Raw genomic sequence first — 19,865 nt, forward strand, 5'->3', positions numbered from 1 at the left:
CTAGAGATGTATTTTCATGGACCACTGGAAGGAGGCAATGGCTCCCATGCTTTGCCCAAGAGTGTGACAGGCAGGTCACAAAACAGGCTTTTGAGGGCTGCCACAAAGAAGGAGGGGTGCAATATATTTTACAAAGAAGCAGAAGGCAAAATAAGAAGCAATAGATGGAAACTGGACAAAGAAAGAAGCAACCTAAAACTAAGGAGAAACCTCCTGACAGTGAGAACAATTAACCAGTGGAACTACTTGTCTCCAGACGTTCTGGGTGCTCGATCACTGGAAGTTTTTAAGAAAAGACTGGCCAGTCATTTCTCTGAAATGGTATAGGGCCCTTCTAAGTGTTATTTTGTCACCTTTCCCAGGCCCTCTACTCAGATTTTGGCCTCTTCAATTGAGACCCAGCTCACTGGCTAGTTTGAATGAGCAGCTTCAGGGATTGGGGCGTGACAGCCAATCAGCAAGGGCCTTGCATTTCAGCCCTATGAGACAAAGGAAGCTACCTCTCCTTTCATTGGCTGCTGAATCCGTGAAGCGCCTGCTTCCAGGCTTAGGCCTGCTGGCCAGCTGAAGCTGGTGAAAATGTTTCCCTTAGATTTTACGTTCATACAGCTGCACCATCATCCGAATAAAGCTCTTTGCCTTCTCTGCCAGTGGGTCAGCCTCTGCTGGACTTCTGGAGATCTTCAAAAAAGTAAGATCTTCAAAAAATAAGTAATAAAGTAAATGGCATTGATAAAAGAAATGTCCTTCTGGGTTCGGCTCCAAGTGGGGAAAAAGACACGGGAGACATGGAGGCTGCTTGGAAAAATGACTTAATGGTGGACAGGACCCCATGGCCTGAGTCCTGAACAGAAAAGGTGATCACATGCTTCAATGTTGGTGGAGAAGAAGAGAAGGGCTGATGGAGGGGTTTGCTAGGCTTTTTATAACCTGTTCAGTCCCACCTCTCTGTTTCCTGTGTAAGAAATGTATTCTGATTGGTTGTCAGACTCACATGGGCCCATGCAGGGGCAACTTCGAGGCTGAGTCCAGGTTTGGTTGAGTTCTCAGATGCCATGTGGGGAGTTGGGTAAAGGGCCAATATTATCCTGCCTTAATCCCATCACTCTGGAGCTGAAGAGGAGAACGCTTTATTATGTAAAGTGGACTAGCTTGGCCTTCTTAAGGGCCCATTGACAAAGTGGGTGGGGGCAGGAAGCTGCAGGGAACTATTCTCTCTTTATAAAACATGTTTCTTCCTTTTCACATCCAGGGAAATATAATATTCTGCCTTTTCAATATTTCCTAGGATATTTCATTTTTCTGGGAGAGGGCTGGGTGATAACTTCCTACAGCATGATTTAACATTTCCATTGTTTTCAGTGGGAAGCAAAGGTAATTAAGTTAGCATGAATGTAACCTATTAAGATTATGTTTAAAAATATAAAAGAACGATATGTTAAAAATGTCCCTGATTTGCAACTAAATCATTTATGTCCATCCTTTGATTTTTGTAGCAAATGGTACATTTTTGTTTTGATAAAAATGAGTGGCGGAGTGCTGCAGGAGGCTGAGTACTGTCACGGCCCCTGCCCACACTCACCCAGCCAGTTATTAGGGCACAGAACTGGTTGTTAAAAAACTTTCAGCTTAACACTGCTCCAAGGTACCTTCTGATTCTAAAGTCTCTAAAGACGTGAGTGATGTCAAGTTGACCACACCCATGCAGTCACATGACCACCTAGTCACAGTTACAGAACCGGTAGTAAAAAATATTGAATCCCACCACTGCCCCAATCCCTGAAGCTGCTCATTCGAACTAGCCATTCTGCAGCAAGCCAACTGGGCCCAAACTAAGGCTGCAGGGCCTCATAGCAGAGAAGCCGAAGACTTTTATTCGGATGGGGAAAGCTGTTTCCCTTACATCTCGCGTTCTTACAGCTTCCCTGGCTTCTGAATATAAGACTTTGGCTGCTCTGCCATGTGACTCAGCCTCTTCTGCAGCTCTTCAAAAGTCATGGGAAATGGGGGGGTGGGGGAGGGCGGATTGGGCCCAGGAACCCTCCCTTTCAGCCTGTAGGAGGCCGGGGGAGTCCCAGGAAGGCCCTGTAACAGGCTGTTCGCGCCGGCAAAGAGGCAAAGGAAGGGTCACTAGACAGGCAGGTAGCTGGGCCACATCAGAGTCAGCAAAGAATGGTGAAGGAAGATTCAGCAGGGATCTGGGCCATGTGCAAGGTCGGAGCAAAGGCTGGTAAGCTGGCTGGCCTGCAGAGACCGTGTGGTCGGAGGCAAGCAGTCAGACAGAGCAGCAGCAGTTGCGCCAGGCGAATGGACGAGATGAGGCGTGACTGGGGGGGCAGCCAGAATTTTTACTACTGGTTCGCCCAAACCGCCCCAAAGTGGCAGAATCCCACCACTGGAGCTTTCCCTTTTCTTTTTTTCTTTTGACTTTGGGTCCAATGATTCCAGCATGCTAGTTAAGGATACTCCATTTCTTATTATACTTAATATCTAGTATGAGCTTTGATGGCATCATATACATCTTAACTTCATTTCACAAATGTCACATGTTATATGTGCTACATTATCTGAATAGATGCAGTGTCTGTTTCTCATCCTCCCCGCCAGGACTTTGGCTCTGCTCTTGAGTCTCTCTCACCTTGGTGTCCTCTGGATCTAGACTGTGAGAATTCCCAATGATCAAGTGAATGGTTGGGAATTTGGGGAATTATGGCCCAGTCATACAAAAAGTTGTTCTACCAACTCAAAAATTACTCTTCCAACCTAGATCTCCTCCAATTTCTTTTTATATTCATTTAGGGTGCCAGAAAAGATCACCTAAAGAATGGATACAAAGCAACTGGAAGAGATTTCAAAATCACGCCTCCTATAATGACTTTACAAAGATCTGGAGTGGTTTTGATGGGGTAAGGTTTTTTTTCCCTTCACTTCATTGGCCTTTGATAAAGAGTTTCAACTAGCAAACCCGTCTGAACATTCAACAGATACTATAGCACCATGATGGCGAACCTATGGCACGCCTGCCCAAAGTGGCACGTGAAGCCATATTGCCTGGCATGCGTGGCCTAGCCTGTTTGTCATCTGGGTTTCTGGTGAACATGCATGTGCGCCGAACAGTTGTCCTTTGTGTGCGTGGCAGGGCTGAAAACCAGTGTGCGCATATGCGCAGCCTAGATGATTGTAGGGTGCGCATGTGTGCCAGAACCTGGAAGTTTGGTTTTTCCGGAGCACAATCCTTTCGCGCTCACGGCAGTGCCAAAAACCAGCCTGCACATGTGCACCTGCCAGCTGATTATTGGGTGTGCATGCCTGCTAGAAACTAGAACTTCAGTTTTTCTGGAGTATGATCCCTTTGCGTATGCGGCAGTGCCAGCTGATCATTGGGTGCGCATGCACGTCCCTGACAAGCATGCATGCGCACAATGTTTGCCATCACTGCCATAGCAGCACTAAATGAATACTGTAAGCTTTTTGTTCTAAGGTCAAGGCACTCCAGTCACATACAGAAATACTGTTTTTAAACAGGTGAAAGGTAACCTTAGGCACACTTGCTCTTTAAAAAAACCTGAGAATTCTGCACATGCTTGGAAATTTTTGAAAATAAATAAAAATTATCACAAAAAAGAATGGTTATTTGTATTTTGCTTATCAGCCCACAGGGCAAATCCATGTCCCTTAAAAGTTATTTCAAGGCATATATTGGAGGCATATATTAATCAGTGAAAGTTTCCCTGGGGGTGCACCATTCTCACTCTCTTCTCTTTGCATCTTTCTAGTTTGCCGCTCTCAATGTCTTTACCGCTTCCCAGCTGGCCCAAATGATTGTCACTCATAAGGTCCTCTCCAATCTCACCCTAATGGAACCTGTTGCCAAAGCCCTCAGCAACCAGGATGTTGTCTATATAGAGGGCTTCCTGGATGAGTTGTCTCGATCATCACCTCTTGACCTCCTGCTTGACCACAAAGCTGCATATCTTGCCCTGGAGACCATTCTGACCAAGATCAACCACAGCTTCCCTGATCTTTGCTCGCCCTCCCTGAAAGACCTGTTCCAAATCAAACTTGTGCGCTTGCTGCCCTTTGTTGATACCAAGATAATGATGCTGTTTCCAACTCAGATAGGCTGTGTGGACTTCCATGATATGTAAGTTTGTTCAGGTTTGGAATGGTGGGGAGGGGGGGGGGGAGTCAAGATAGTGATTATGATGAAGCTTCATCTTTTTTTAGCGGTCATTGCATGTGTAACATATAAATGAGGTGTCACATTTTGCATGGTTGTCATATCTGCCCTAATCTGATCCCCTAGGGAAGTAAAACTCTCAATTCCATTTGATTAAAGCGAAAGGTATTTTTACTAAGAGATGCTGATTGCAGTAGAGTGAGATGGAATTTAAAGTTCCCACGCATCAACCCTCTCCCCATATTCCATCCATCTGTAGCCAATCTGGCACCGCTGAGATGTTTTGGGAAGCACTGAGGTGTTTGTTGAAATTCCACTCTCAGGGTAAATGGCCTTGAATTTGCCAGCACAAACCGGATTCCAAAACACTCTGTTCTTCCTCAACTGTCAATCATGTATCATTTGTAAAGTGCAGAATATATAAATTGAATTACAATAGTAAAATAAAATATTGTTTAATATGATAGAATAGCTATGTTAGCTTTGAGGTATTCTTTACCTCAGAGAGATATGTATAGAGATATGTAGCACTTCAGTTTTTTTCAACAAAGAAGCTTGCAGTCACTGTTCATGATTCTATAAAGCTCCCGCATCTATTCCCTAGAATCATACAACTGCCTTCTGCAGCTATCATAAGCCTCATGGAAAAGACACAGCTGTTTTCGAGAGTTGCTGACTGGACTAACATTTGTGCACCACACACTCCAAAGCATCTTTTCAGAGTTGAATAAAAAACACTACACACTTTCTAGTTAGCACATTCATGATTTTAATGGCAATATAACTCTCATTTAATTTTTATTTTTCTATGTTCCATTTCAGGCAATGTCAAATGTATTTTATTTAATGGAAATATGCTTTGCCAACTAGTTTCTGGAAGTAAAGTGATGTAATAATAATGGTGTATAGGGTGGTACAACTAGAAAGGCTGATGGGGGATCGTAGAAAAGTAGTTCTGTTGTGTTTGTGCTGATCTGGAATAATGATTAGAGAAAAGAGAAAGCACAGCAGTGTAAATCGTGGCTCTGTTCAAAGTGTGGGACTGCAGTCCTGTGTTGCTTGACATGCAGCATGCAAGCATTCATTTTCTTTTCTTCTTTTGCAGCTACAAAGGCCTAAATTCTGTTTATTACAAACTAAATCCAATGACTCAGCTTGCTGTCTTTCAAAATCGTTTGAATTTCCTTGAAGGGCAGCTTGCGAAAGAAGGTGACTGTTTCGGATATGCTGTGTTTTTCTTGCTATTTGTTTCCTTCTGAATAATTCCAAAAATAAATTGAAATCATTTTGGGCTAGTGCCCATGAACACAAAGTTGCTCAGCTCTAACCAACCTCAAATCTTAATGCTGTCGTGAAATGTTTATTTATTTATCATATGTGATACCTTTTGTGACAGAAGCTCAAGGCAATATACATAGTGCTTCCTGCTGTTTTTCCCAATAGGTTGTGAAGCAGGTTGGGCAGAGAGAAAGTCACTGGCCTAAAGTCACCAGTGAGCTTCCTTGGCTGTGTGGGAATATAAGTCTCCTAACTCTTAGTCCAATACCTGTCCCCCCACCTTACCCCATCTTGGCTGCCTCAAGATGTAGGCCAGGACCCAATCCACTAGAGAGATTTTTCATGTGGGCTCCCTTAAAATAACATAAAGCTGTATGCATGTAAATATGCGATTGATTCTATTTTGGCATCACTCAGTTCCAAAATATGTATAAAATCTTCCTAGTGATTTTGCAAAGCAGTTTCACAAAGAATGTCCTCTTTTTCTGGACAAAAATGCCTCATCATTTCAAATATGTGAATTGACTTTGTAAGAGCTAACATCTCCCATATTGAACAAAGTAATGTTTCGTAGAAATTTGGAATAAATAAAGCAGCTTCAACCAAATGTTCCACACATATGAAAGTAAAACTTTTGTGTGCTTGCTTTGGATGTATAGATATTGTTCAGGGGATGGAAAATGAATGTAAAGATGGATAAAGTCCTGGATAAGGTGACAGAGGAAACATGAGGCAAAGAAGCAGAAATGGGGAAGGACCGGCACATAAGGAAAGATTGATCAAACTATGATTTCTGTTTAATTAAACTTTCTTGTTTGTGCATGTATTGTAGGAGTTGCATGTACATTCACAGTTTCAAACAGTAGAGATTGGCTGCATGAAAACTTTGGACATTCCAGTTACTTGGCTAATTACAGCAACTTTGTCCACTTGAATCCATCTTTCAATGGAGTAAGTACTATTTCTTTCTCCATATACCTAAATCACTTAAGGTAGCTCATCCAAGCTGTCTCCACTTATCATTGAGACCCACAGGATGAACAAAGGTGGGAAATGTAATATGTGAGTCATGCAAATTGCACAGTTCATATAATTTCGTGATGGAGGTGACATCATCATGACCTGAATTGGATGGTGATGCCTCTTATCCTCACAATTATCTTGGGATACTTGCATGGTGGATCAAAAGAGTTAAGACTGTAGCTTTGCCCGGCTTTTTACATGCTTTGTGAGAGTTTGCTGCAGCTCCCTTTGTGGCTTTAAAAAAAATCTTTGCTTGTAGATGTCTCTAGATCAGCTCTTTCTAAATTTGTAAATCAGTGTGGTTACTGGTAAATGGTTGGGATATGCCAAACAATCAAGATTTTAATTGTTAGTTTGGACTTACAGATTTAAATCAAAAATGAATTGTCTTTAGATCAAAGCTGTGCACATATTGCTAAACTATAATCGTATGATTATAATCCATGTTGACTGAGATTGCTGGAAATTACAATTTGGAAACATGGGGATGGGCCATTAATTTCCAGGTTATTAAAATGTATGAAGAATTTTAATATTATAAAATTATATTATAGATCTCATCAGTTGACACGAGGAAAATAATTCTCATTCGAGTCCCTTTTGGGAGAGGGGGCGGTCTAGAAGTGCTAATTAAATTAAATTAAATTAAATTAAATTTTATTCTGTTCATCCAACAAATATTACTATTTTTAGTTTGAAGTGCTGGATTTGCTAACATCAACCCAGGTTGGAACTCTGGTAGTCTTGTCTGGCATTCTGACTGACAGCTCGAGGATGAATGCAGAGATAGAGGCAGCCAATGTGATGAACATTTTCCAAAGTCGAAAAGTATCTGAGCTCCAGACATTTCTGCTTAAAATCAGTGCACTCGCAGAACAGGTGAGACAAGGTTATCTGGTAGACTATTTTAGCAAACCAAAAATCACTATTGTGGCTATGGTTTTTATTTTAGTTTTTTTTTTAATTATTTGACAAAGTAGACCATAACCTATTTCTTGGTAAAATTTTAAAAAAATTGGGATATACAGCATCACCATCAGATGAGTTGGTCTCTGGCTGACCAACTGCACTCAGTGGAACAACATATGCTTGGAGGGAAGCATGCACTGGGGTACAACAAGGCTCTGCCTTAGGTCCAATTCTCTTCAACATCCTCATAAATGATCTAGATAAAGAGATAGAAGGGGGACTCATTAAATTTGCATATGACACCAAGCTACTGGGAAATCTAACACTGGAAGATAAACTCAAAATTGAGAAGGACCTTGACAGATTTGAACACTGGGCCCTATCCAACAAAATGCAATTCAGTGGTGAGAAAAGTAAGATTTTACACTTAGACAAGAAAAACCAACTGCATAGGTACTGTAACTGTGAGAGGGATCTAGATATCTTAATGGTCAATCACTTAAATATGAGCCAACAGTGTGCTGTAGTTGCCAAAAAAGCCAATACAATACTAGGATGCATCAACAGAGGAATAGTATCTAGACCATATTAAGTGTTAGAACCATTTTATGATGCTTTGGTAGGACTCCACTTGGAGTACTGCATCTACATTTGGTTACCATCATACAAAAAAGAAACTGAGATTCCAGAAAGAGTGCAGAAAAGAGCAAAAAAGATGATTAGGGATCTGGGGGCTAAAACATACGATGAACTTTTGCAAGAATTAGGTATGTCTAGTCCTGTGATGGTGAACCTATGGCATGTGTGCCACAGGTGGCACACAGAGCCATATTTGGTGGCATGCCAGCCATCAGCTGATTGTTTCACCCGGAGGGCCAGGGGAGACTGTTTTCACCCTCCCCAGGCTGCAGGAAAGCCTCCAGAGGCTGAGGAGGGTGAAAAACGGCCCCAATGGCCCAACCCAAGTTTGGGAATGATCCATTTCTGGCTTCCGGAGAGTCTCTGGGGGAGGACGTTTTCGCCCTCCCCAGACTTCAAGAAAGCCTCTGGAGCGTGGGGAGGGTCATGTGCGCATGCTTGGAGGGGGGGGCACGCACGTGTGCACAGGTGGGCGGGAAGATTGAGTGGGCGCCCATGCATGATGGCATGCGTATGTGCAGTTTTGGCGCACAGTAAGAAAATGGTTCGTCATCACTGGTCTAGTCTAACAAAGAGAAGGGACTATGGATGACATATTAAGAGTCTTCCGATATTTGGGGGGGGGGCAGTCACAGAGAAGAGAGTGGTCAACTTCTTAAGGCACCTGAGGGCAGGACAAGAAGTAACAAATGGAAACTTATCAAGGGAAGAGCCAGTCCACAACCAAGGAGAAATTTCCTGACAATGAGAACAATTAATCAGTAGAATGGCTTGTTTCCAGAAGTTGTGGATCTCCATCACTGGAGGTTAAGAAAAGATTGGACAGCCATTTCTTCAGAATGGTATAGGGCAGCAATGGCAAACCGTTTTTGGCTTGTGTGCCATAAGCAGGGGGAGCCCGGGGGGGTTCATGCACGGGTGTGCCGCACCCATAATGCAATGCTTGACACCCCCCAGCGTGCATGTGCACATGACAGTCACAACCCCCCATTTTTTGCATGCTTTTTTCTCCCTCCCCAGACTCCAGAGGCTTTATAGGAGCCTGGGGAGGGCTAAAACAGCCTCCCCTGCCCTCCTGAAGCCTCCGGAGCACAAAAAACCGGCCCTACAGGTAAACTGGAAAATTGGGAACCGACTTCTGGTTTGTTCATAAGGCTGGTTTAAGCCCTGAAGGACACTGAAGGCTCTGGTGGGCTTAAACTGGCCCTACGAGCAAACCAGAAGTGACTCCCAGTTTGCTCCTAGAGTCGTTTGACGTTCTCCAGAGCCTTCAGGAAAGCCTCCGGAAAACCCCTGAAGTCTCCGGAGGGCTTAAACCAGCCCTATAAGCAAACCAGAAGTCCGTTTCCAAACTTCCAGTTTGCCTGTAGGACTGTTTGTTTGCACTCTGGAGGCTTCAGGGAAGCTCCTGAAGCCTTCGGTGGGCTTCTGGGGGGGTCGGGGGAGGCTGTTTTTGCCCTCCCCAGGCTCCTACAGAGCCTCTGGAGCCTGGGGAGGGCAAAAACAGCCTCCCCCGGCCCCCCCAGGAGGCTTCAGGAGCTTCCCTGAAGCCTCCGGAGCGCAAACAAACAGCCCTACAGGCAAAAAAAGGCTAAAATCAGCTGGCGCTTGCTGGCCAGCTGACAGGGCAATGCCTCACGTGCCCTGACAAATGGCTCCGCATGCCACCTGTGGCACGTGTGCCATAGGTTCGCCATCCTGGGTATAGGGTCTCCTAAGGCAGGGGATTGACTAGAAGACCTCCAAGGCCCCTTCCAACTCTGCTATTCTGTATTGGTTTAATGACATACTATACATCTGCCTTTTTAAGAATTAACAGATTTTGAAATGATAAAAGCCAATGGTGGTTCATTAGTTGCACTGATATTCCTTTTCATAAGAAATGGCAAAAAAATGAACCAAAAAACCAACAGAATTGAGAAGTATAGTCTGACTAGAGTCACTGGAGATTGAATTGGGTTTTTGCTCAGGCTTTTAAAGTGAAGAACTGCATTCAGCCCATTATCCTACAATCTAGAAGGATTTCAGTCTTTTTGCTCTGCATGTTCCTCATCGAAAGCTTCTGCCACTAATGAATTAAGACTTCTGGTAAAAGAAATCAGAAGCTTTTCAGAAGATGGAATGAAAGCAGTTATATCAAAAAGCCTAACAGAGCTGGACATATTCAAGCCATTGATAATGCTAAGCAGCATTAAAATGGATCAAAATTTTCAGGTTGCGCAAATGAAATTTTAGGCTTAGTTGATCTGGCTGAAATCCTCAACTTACAACAGTTCATTTAGTTCAAAGTTACAATGGCACTGAAAAAAGTGACCTAAGTCCATTTTTCACAGTTAAAACCATTGCAGCAGGTGATCAAAATTCAGATGTTTGGAAACTGGTTCATACTTATGACCGTTGCAGCATCCCAGGGTCATATGATCCCCTTTTGCAACCTTTTGACAAGCAAAGCCAATGGGGAAACCAGATTTACTTAACAGCCAGTTTACTAACTTAATAATTGCAACGATTCACTTAACAAGAAAAAACATAAAATGGGGCAAAACTCACTTAACAAATTCTCACTTAACGACATAAATTTTGGGCTTAATTGTCATCATAAATCAAGGACTACCTATATGTTATGATAATTTAACCACATGGTACGCACATTGCGCCTCCTAAAAACAACTACAAGTAGTCCTCAACTTACAACTACAATTGAGCCCAAAATTTATGTTGCTAAGTGAGTCATTGGTTAAGTGAGTTTTGCCCTATTTTACAACTTTTTTTTGCTCCAGTTGTTAAGTGAATCTGAAGTTAGATCCACTGCAGTTAGTAACACTGTTGTTAAATGAATATGGCTTCTTCCACTACCTTTGTTTCTCAGAAAGTTGCAAAAGTTGACCACATGACTCCAGGACATTGCAATGATCATAAGCATCTGAAGTTTGATCAGATGGCCATCAGGAAGCTGCAATGATTGTAAGTGTGAAAAATGGTCATAAGATACTTTTTTCCAAACCTTTGTAGCTGTAAGTTGAGGACTACCTGTACAAAAGCATTTTTTCATGGACAACTTGAATCTCTGTATTTGTCTTTTCACCATTTGTCTGCAGAATAACTTAGTGGAAATAACCAATGTGAGAGTCCGTGGCATCATGCTAAAGGGAATCTTTCAAATCCTAAAGCCACATTTTGACTTCATGAGGATAACTGATTTGGAGCTTTGGTTCGGTAGGATTCTGACATTGTACCTGCCCTCCATCACTGTTCAAGAGCTGAAGATTCTTCCTTTTCCATCCAACTGCACCTACTTGCATGTTATGTAAGTAAAATATGCCAGCCAAATTTCCACAGGTTATTATTTTATGTGTGCCTAGTGAAGGAATGCAAGTGGCAGAGAAAAAGGAAGGAGATATTTGGAAGGGGAATCTTTAAAAAGGAAGTGAGTATTAATTACTCACTTAATTACGAACATCTTTACTATCATATTTTACAGATGAAATTATTTTGGGCTGGTGCAGGGGGAGTGGAAAAGAAATCATGAAACATATTTCCTTGCTACTAGAAATTAGTCTTTATTGTAGCAGAGCTTTACTAAGCCTAATTGATTTGAGGAATTTGATCATACTTTCCATTAAATGTATTCATTGAATCAAATTGATGCATTGGTTCAGTTCCTCAAATCATACAGAACAAAATCAGTTCAGACAATAAAACAATATGATTTTTTTCAGATTAACATAATTTAAAATTTTCATTTCCAGAATGAATTGCAATTGCAATCAATGAATTGATCTGATCTTCATAACTGACATTAAATCACATTCACATTCTCCGGAGTAGTTTGTGGGAGGGTTCAGGAATGGGTTAGTATCACGTCAATCTGCCCAGAGACTGAGTTAGAATTGAAGCAATGCCTCTCTGCTTTCTCTGCCTGGCTCCAGTTTAAACTCAGTCTCGGCCCGATAGAGACCATTTTGTCTTGGCTCCTGATTTTTTTCCTAAGTCAACCTTATTCTTCACCAATTCCTACACCTTCCTACCTCCTCCCTTCTGAGTCTTCTCGCTGTTGCTTTCTGGGTGGAACTTGAATCTTACCACCAGAAGGAGAGAGCAACTGCGGAGCCACTGGGGCAGCTATTCCAGGCTCCCTGAGACCGTGCTCAGCTGGGGCGCTCCACTAGACACTGCCTACAACCCCATTCCATCCGAGGGTTACGCAATGCTTGTCAGGCCCGGGGATTGCTCTGCCGCTATACTGGGGACAGGGCCTGCCCATCAGGTTCTGGCCGTGGAGTCGGCGACCGCCATTTTGAAGCCATGCAGCCGGTGATCAGAGGAGACACATGTGGGTGGGTTGCAAGGATTGGCGGAGCTGCCACTCATCGCAGGGGACTGTGCCAGTGAGGGCGTTTAGAGGCAAGATCTCCCACTGTACCAGGGATGGGCTCTCTCCAGACTCCCTTGGTAGTTTTTGGGGGGCCGCGGAGCCGGTGGCTCCCATTTTTGGGAAACACGTGGAGGCGAGGACCACGTGGAGGGAGTTGCGGGAGCTGACTTTATCTTTTAGCTCACCGCATGTTCCTGCACATTCAGGCTGAGGAGTTGAAGGTGGCAGACTTGAGCGGAGATTCTCGTCGATCATGAGTAGCACGTGGCTAGAAGGGGCGGCTAAAATGGTGGACGCCTTACCAGAGGGATCAGCAAGCTCCCCAGCGTCCCATGGGGACCTCAGTTCAGGCAAGGGATCTTCCCAGCCAGCTTCCTCGGTAAGGAGAGCCAAAACTCCAGCTAGGAGGAGCTCTTCCAAGGTCTCAAAGAAAGGTGGCCTTCGTAAACAGAAGATTTCTGAGGCAAGAGTTACCAGGGCTGGGAAGGAAAAGATGGACAGGGACAGGATTAGCTCCTTCCCATCAAGATCCAGGTTACCGTGCAGGCTTTCCCCCGTGTCTGGGACCTCCCACCAATTGCCTGGATCTCTCGGGCTCCCTTCGGGACATCATCTCCCTGTCCCACCCACCCCGGTTCCATCCTGGAGGCCTATCAAGGGGATCCGTTTAACTGCCTCGCATCAGGCTCAGTGCCAGCCCAGCATAGGCCATGATTAGCCCCCCCAGTCTGCTCATGCTAGGTCTGATTCAGAGCCTCCCGCCCTCTCTCCATCCATTCCTGACCTTCCAGAGAGTTTCAGGCAATTGATTGTGCAGGCAATATCTTAAGGTATTACCTCAGGACTACATCAGAAAAATTGACCTGCCCAGCAACATTCTTCCCGTGGGACCCCACAAGGTCATGGCCTCAGTGGCTTCAGTTGATCACCTGGCATTTGAAAGGGAACAATTGAGGGCTGCTAACCTCAGCTCGCGTGATTAGGACCATAGAGGCCTCTAGGCAGCAATCCACCACGTAGATATATAATGCCATGTGGGCCACCTTTGTCACCTGGTGTCAGTCAGCGCAGCTGAATCCTACGTCAGCTTCTGCCCCCACAGGTACTAGAGTTTCTCCAGGATGGTCTGGAAAACAGTCTTTCACATAGTACCATCTGCAGACCGGTGGCTGCCCTAGCCACCGTGCTCATAGGGGAAGGAATTCATTCCCTAGCCCAACATCTGGTCATGAAAAGCTTCCTTAAGGGTGCTGCCAACATTAGACCCCCAGTAGTTCATAGGTTCTCCACTTGGGATCTTCCCACAGTACTTAAGGAGCTTACCAGGGCTCCATTCGTTGAGAAAGGTGAGTCTCCAATTGCTAACTCTCAAAGTAGTTTTTCTGGTGGCGGTTACCTCCGCCAGATGCATCTCTGAGATCAGCATGTTGTCATCCAGCTGACCTGTGCATTTTTCATGACAATAGGGTTGTCCTCAGGCTTGACCCATCTTTCCTACTGAAAGTTAATTTCCCCTTTCATAGGGCTCAAGAGGTGGTACTCCCTGATTTTTTCTGGCTCCCTCTAGATACAAAAACAAGGTCCGGTGTGTGGCCACCTTCATGTGTGGGGCCCTGAATTAGTTGGGTCAGGCCCATGGCTGTATTCTGCCCCATACATCCCTGCGACCAATTCGCTCGCACAGAGAGGGGCTCCTCCAGGTGCCTATGAACTACTGGGGGTCTGTGTATGTTTCAGTGTATGTCTTTGCTATATGTTTGTTTTGTTTACATATTTATTTCGTATGTTTCGTTGTACGCCGCCCCGAGTCCTTCGGGAGAGGGTGCGGCTAAGAAATAAATATATTATTATTATTATTATTATTATTATTATTATTATTATTATTATTATTATTATTATTATTATTATTATTATTATTATTATTATTATTATTATTATGGAAGCCATGAAATCCCGAGCCACCTCGGATGCTGCTCCCGTCGACGGCAGGTTGAAATCCCCCATAACCAAAAGTTTGGGGATCTCCACCGCCATCTCCGAGATCAGCTCGAGGAGCTCGGGCAGGGCTGCTGACGTATAGCGAGGAGCCAAGTATACAATCAGCAGACCCCACTGCCTCCCTGGGCCCCATTTCACACCAAGTGACTCACACCCGGGTATCTGAGATACAGTGAACTCCCTCGGCTCTAGACCATCCCGTATAACCACCGCCACCCCTCCACCCTTACCCAGGGCCCGGGGCTGATGAAATGCATGGAAACCTGGTAGGCACATTTCCACGAGGGTCAAACCACCCTCGTGACCCAACCAGGTCTCTGTTATTCCTGCAAGGTCCAGCTCCCCCTCAGAGATCAACTCATTAATGAGGGGAGCCTTGTTGGTCACGGACCTTGCATTGCAAAGCATCAGCCGAAGGCCCTGTCTCTGTAGATCCCGACCACCTAGGTTGCAGGGGTTGGTACAAACGACCGGGCGTAGCCAGCAGCCACGGTCTCCCAACCGACCTTGTGATCTTCTCTTGTCCTCGCATCCCCCCCTCCCCGCGACCATTGTAATAAAACAACCCTCTACTGGAATAGTTTGTTCCCTCTCCCCCCCACTCCGCTCACTTCCCTCCTGGACTCACCTGTTCGTGTGGCACTGGCTTCCCTCCTGGCCTGGTTATCCCCCCCCCCCTTCCCAGAACCCCCTAAAAACAGTATAAAACATTTTGCTAAAAAGCCCCTCAGCTTCCTCTTCTTCCACCTCTCGGGGTTCACGAACCCGTCATCAAGGCTGGCCCTTGAGAGAGCCAAGGGCCATACCTGCGAGAGAGGGGCCTCCCGCAGGCGAAGCAGGTCTGTCCTCGAGTAAATTGGTAGGTTGTTGACCATCCCGATAGGGTAGGGGTGCAGATGATATAAAAGTTAATAGTTAAAAACCAGTGGGCTAGAGTCTCAATGGAGGGCGGAGGGTTTTTCAATGTCCAGGTGGTACTTAGAACTTGGAGAGAAAGGGGGGGGGGAGAGCAAGCCATGATTAAATATCCCAGATGGTGGGGGGAAAGGCAAAGGTGGTAAATAGTAGATGGAGGCACAGGATAGGTGGTAGTTCCATTCATCTGTTTCATGGTGTATATGCCCCCCCCCCGATGGATGGGGGGGCATTCTTGGCCCAGCTGCTTGGCTCCCAATGTTAGTCCGCTCGAGCCAGCAGGGGCCCGGGAGGGGGGGGAATGGGAGTAGCCAGAAGCAAGTAGCCAGGAATGACAAGATGACAAAATATCCCAAGGGGTCCCTGGCTGCAACTTCCTCCATTCAACCATCGTCGCAGCCATCTCCCCTTGTCTCTTCCAGCAGCCTCCGGCTGCCTCCCAGTCCTTCTCACCTATCAGATGTTTCCTGTTTCTCTCCCTCGGGTCCTTTGATGTTTCAGGGATCTCTCCGGTGCCTCCAATGCCTCCGGGGCCTCTCACCCCCTTCTTCTCACTCTCCTTCAGCTTTTCCGGCTCTTTTCCGGCTCTTTTAGGGTTTTTCGGTGTTTATCTTCTATTCTTGGTGTTTCTCAGCGTTTCTCGGCGCCAGCGCAGCCATTGCTTTTTCCTGCCGGTGGCTGTTTGCAGCCGTTTGCAGCCCTCCAGTTCTCTCCTCCCTCTGGTCTTCACCAACCACCCTGACGGGCCAAAACAAGCCCGAAACATGCCTGGGTGGTCGGGCTATCGAACTCTCGGCCCCCTCGGATGATACGGGAGCCGGCAGCAACCCTTAAGAGGGCGGGAGCTCCATGGTGTTCTTGGAGCTCAAGAGACGCCCGCCATCATCATTGGAAGCTCCTCCTCCTCATTAATAATGAGTTATTAATTAACAAGTAAACATTTTAAAGAAAACATTCTAAAAGTGTCTACAAAATCCTACTTATTAATCACCAAAGGTTAACTAAATTTTGGATTATCAACCTTCATTATCAGCCTGTGTCTTTCCAGTAACAAAACAATCTTATCTCTTTAGCCAATTGTCGCGTCAATTCTGTTATGAACTTCTTTATAAAGTTTTTAAAAACTTCTCTCCGCACATTTTTGCTTGAAAGATCTCTCATATAGTTTTGTTGCCCTTGAACTGGTATTAAAATTAACATGTCTTTGATTATTAGATGTCTTTCTAAAGCTGTTTCTCTTCTTAATTCCATCATCAAATCCATATCTTGACAGGAGGGGTAGAGCTCCAGATCATCAAGTATATAATAATAATCAGGTTCAGTTTTCCATGTTACCTTCTTTCCACTTTCACTCATAGGTGCTCTATTATTAGGTTCATCTGTTGTCTTGTCTTTATTTTCTATATCTTCACTCTCTTCTTTAATTTTTGAGGCTCCAGTCACTTCATCTTTTATTGTGCCAGACAATATTCTATCCAACTTCTTATCAAATCTCTCAAATCCTTCCAATATATTTAGAATTCCATCCAAAAAATCCAAACTTAGGGTTTCTTCATCTGTATATAAATACATATTTCCCAGAAGAGAAGAAAAGGTTTAAAATCCACTGCCACTCTCGCCTTCAATGTCTCTTTTATGTATAAAAATATTTTTGTTTTGAATTTGCTTAAACATAAGATTCTTTTAATTTTTTCAAAAAGGTGAGGGTTCTATCTTTTCTTTTCTTTCCCTTCCCTTGTCTAAAATATTCCACAAAGACACCTGCAAGAGAACAATCCGTGTCCTTGAGTCGTTATCAGTCTCTACAGATAAGCTGCAAACTCTCTAGTTACAACGTCAACAGAATCGAAGAAAACAGAGCAAAGGATACATTGTTTCAAAAAAAAAAAAGACCAATTCTGACTTCCAAATGGCAGGTTCAACTTTCTCTTATTTGTATCAGACTTAAGGAAAGCAAAAATCTCTAAGTGTCTTTAATAAAATTTAATAAACAGTAAGAGGAAGGATTATTAAAGTAAAAAAAAGTTTTAGATCAACCAAAAATTAAAGTAGCAAAGAATAGGAGAAAAAAATCAATCCATTCACTTAAGAGGAGAAACGGGAAGTGTTACAATCACTTCAATCCATAAAACGCTGTTACATAGAAAAGGAAAAAAAAATTTCTAAGGCAGTCCAATAAAGATAAATTTCGCCGCTTTATTCTTTTGCTTAAATAAATCAAAGGACTAATTTATCTTTAAAAAAAAATTTCTTTGGGCAATCATTCTCAAAGAAAAAATCTCACTTTCACTGCCTTCTTTCCGGAGCCGTCTCCAACTTTGTCAGCCTGGGGGCTGTCTATTTACCACCGGCTTGGAGAGCTTCCCTTGGGTCGATCAGGGACTTTGCGGTGTCCCTGAGACCAGCAAGGGTTTGTCTCTCTGTCACCGTCTCTTCAGGACGGTTTAGGTCCATATGGACCGTGCAGCTGGTAAAAGAATCAACGGTGGTCTTGGACTGTCGAGACCACATGTTGTGTCATCGCAACGTCTGGCTCTCAACTGTGTGCACCCCGTTTTTCACACACTCCAACCTCCAGAAACATTCTGCAGGCCAAAACCAGGCAAAAATGGCTCATTTTTTTGGCCAAAAACAGGCTGTTTTCACCCAGTTTTTGGCCTTCTGGGGCATTTGTGCGCCCCATTTTTCACCTCCCCTGCCTCCAGAACGTCTCTGCAGGCCAAAATTGTTGGCCTTTACCTTTCAGTTCCAGCCTGCGGGGCTCATGAATGTAAGTCCTGCGCTAAGCCAAAGGGTGGGTTGGGAATGTGGGCAGGGCAGCCTCATGGTCCTGGGTGGGTTGGATTGATAGATTTGGTGGGCCGCATGTGGCCTGCATTTGAGGACCCATGTTCTAGAATTTATAATCTTAATACAGAAATTAATTTGCATGCATTTTCCCCAAGACCATACCTTCCAGATTTAATTTTAGTTATATAGTTGGGAATTATACTTCCAAATGTCTAGCAAAAACCAGGTTACAGAAGAATGGTGGCAAAGAAAAACCATTGAAAAGATACATTATTTCCTCCAAGAAAGAATTTGGTTCTTGCTTAGTGACAATATTCACCCCACCTACAAGCCTCTGAAGTAAAAGAAATCAGTGCTGCATATGATAACTGGTAAGGATGAAAAGAAGGAAAATTTCCACTATTACTACTACTTTGATTTCTTATAGTGTGAAAGGATTGGATCATGTATTTGACCTAATGTTTGTGGAGACCAAAATTGAAGTGGCCCAGTGGATTAAGACAACTCTTCAGAAGATTGGTGAGCTGTTTCCTTCTGTTTCCTTTTTTTAACTCATGATCGATATGGAGACTTTTTCGACTATAGGAGGAACCTCAGCAGTTTTGGGAGATAGTACTTTCTCCTGCATTTTTGGCAGTGGCCCTTTACTCACACATAAAATCAATATACAATGTGTTTTGTTTTAAAAGCTGCATGTAATATACATAGAAAATAATCCAAGAGATTGCGTTATGGAAAGACCTAAATCTAAAAATGTTTGATATCTATTATATTACATTAAATGTATTTAATTATGCTGATTTTTAAAAGAGTAATATAGAACAACACAGAAATGAACCAGCCAGTAAATTAACATGGGAGAAATTGGCATAGACCAACAGAAGTAGAGAATCTGTTCCATCTGTAACAAAATATACCACATATAGTACACACTGTCTGTCTGCTGTCTGTCTGTCTGTGCGTATTTATGTGCATGGATGGCAATACAATTCTTTTCAACATTTTGAAGTCTGTTGCTACCTTCATTTAATTTCAGACTGTCGTATAACAGAAGATTGGTTATCCCTCACTTTCCAGAGATTCAGATCCATCGTTAACCTCACAGACCTGATGGCGATTGATTCCAACTTCAGTGGGGTAACATCAGCTATGACATTTGCTAACCAGACTAAAATTTATTTGGCCATTTTTTTCCTAATGAGCACATACATTTTACTCACAAGGACAGTGTTTGCATAACAAGCTAGAATGGAGTTAGAGCCTTTGTGGTCAGCATGCTATGTTTGTTTGTTTGGGAGAGCACATAAGGAGAATGCAAGATCAGAATTTCTGTGGTTTGATACTTGACAAGATGAAAATACAAATGTCCAATACATCAAATAAAAAAAAAAAAAGAATTGTACTAAATTGTATGAATACATCCAAAAGCATGTTCTTCTTTTGCCTGTAAAGGTAAATGTGGCAGTTGCACTATATGATAATGTATTTAGTGTGTTGTGTAAATAGATGTTCTATTAATAACATATGTTTGAGGAACTGCATACCTAAAGCTCAGACTTTTCCTAAGTCAAAGTCCAGTCATTTCTAGATTAGAACCTACATATAGCTTTACATGCAAATCTATAAAAGCATTCTGCCTCGGGATCTTCTGGTAATGCTATCCCATTTTATTCCTCACAAACTGGAATAGGCTGCTAGGTAGGAGATCCTCTGCCTAGGAAGCTACTACCATTTGGCAAAGTGAGGCTGCTGTCTCTG

General features: G+C 43.7%; 1 protein-coding gene across 2 annotated transcripts in view; it reads left to right on the plus strand.

The window, feature by feature from the left end:
• Window positions 1-568: 568 nt before the first annotated feature.
• Window positions 569-19,865, plus strand: part of LOC309398681 (uncharacterized protein) — a 161,273-nt gene continuing 141,976 nt past the window's right edge. For both annotated transcript variants that reach the window (XM_081965790.1, XM_081965793.1), the window contains exons 1-9: window positions 569-691; window positions 2,800-2,906; window positions 3,777-4,144; window positions 5,286-5,389; window positions 6,291-6,409; window positions 7,175-7,360; window positions 11,128-11,336; window positions 18,535-18,626; window positions 19,144-19,244. In XM_081965790.1, coding sequence (XP_081821916.1) covers window positions 580-691; window positions 2,800-2,906; window positions 3,777-4,144; window positions 5,286-5,389; window positions 6,291-6,409; window positions 7,175-7,360; window positions 11,128-11,336; window positions 18,535-18,626; window positions 19,144-19,244 — 1,398 coding nt within the window. In that variant the 5' untranslated portion in view covers window positions 569-579. The remainder of the gene's footprint in view (window positions 692-2,799; window positions 2,907-3,776; window positions 4,145-5,285; window positions 5,390-6,290; window positions 6,410-7,174; window positions 7,361-11,127; window positions 11,337-18,534; window positions 18,627-19,143; window positions 19,245-19,865) is intronic.

The sequence above is a fragment of the Natrix helvetica genome, assembly GCF_964273705.1.
Source record: "Natrix helvetica genome assembly, chromosome: 13".
Taxonomy (NCBI): Eukaryota; Metazoa; Chordata; class Lepidosauria; order Squamata; family Natricidae; genus Natrix; species Natrix helvetica.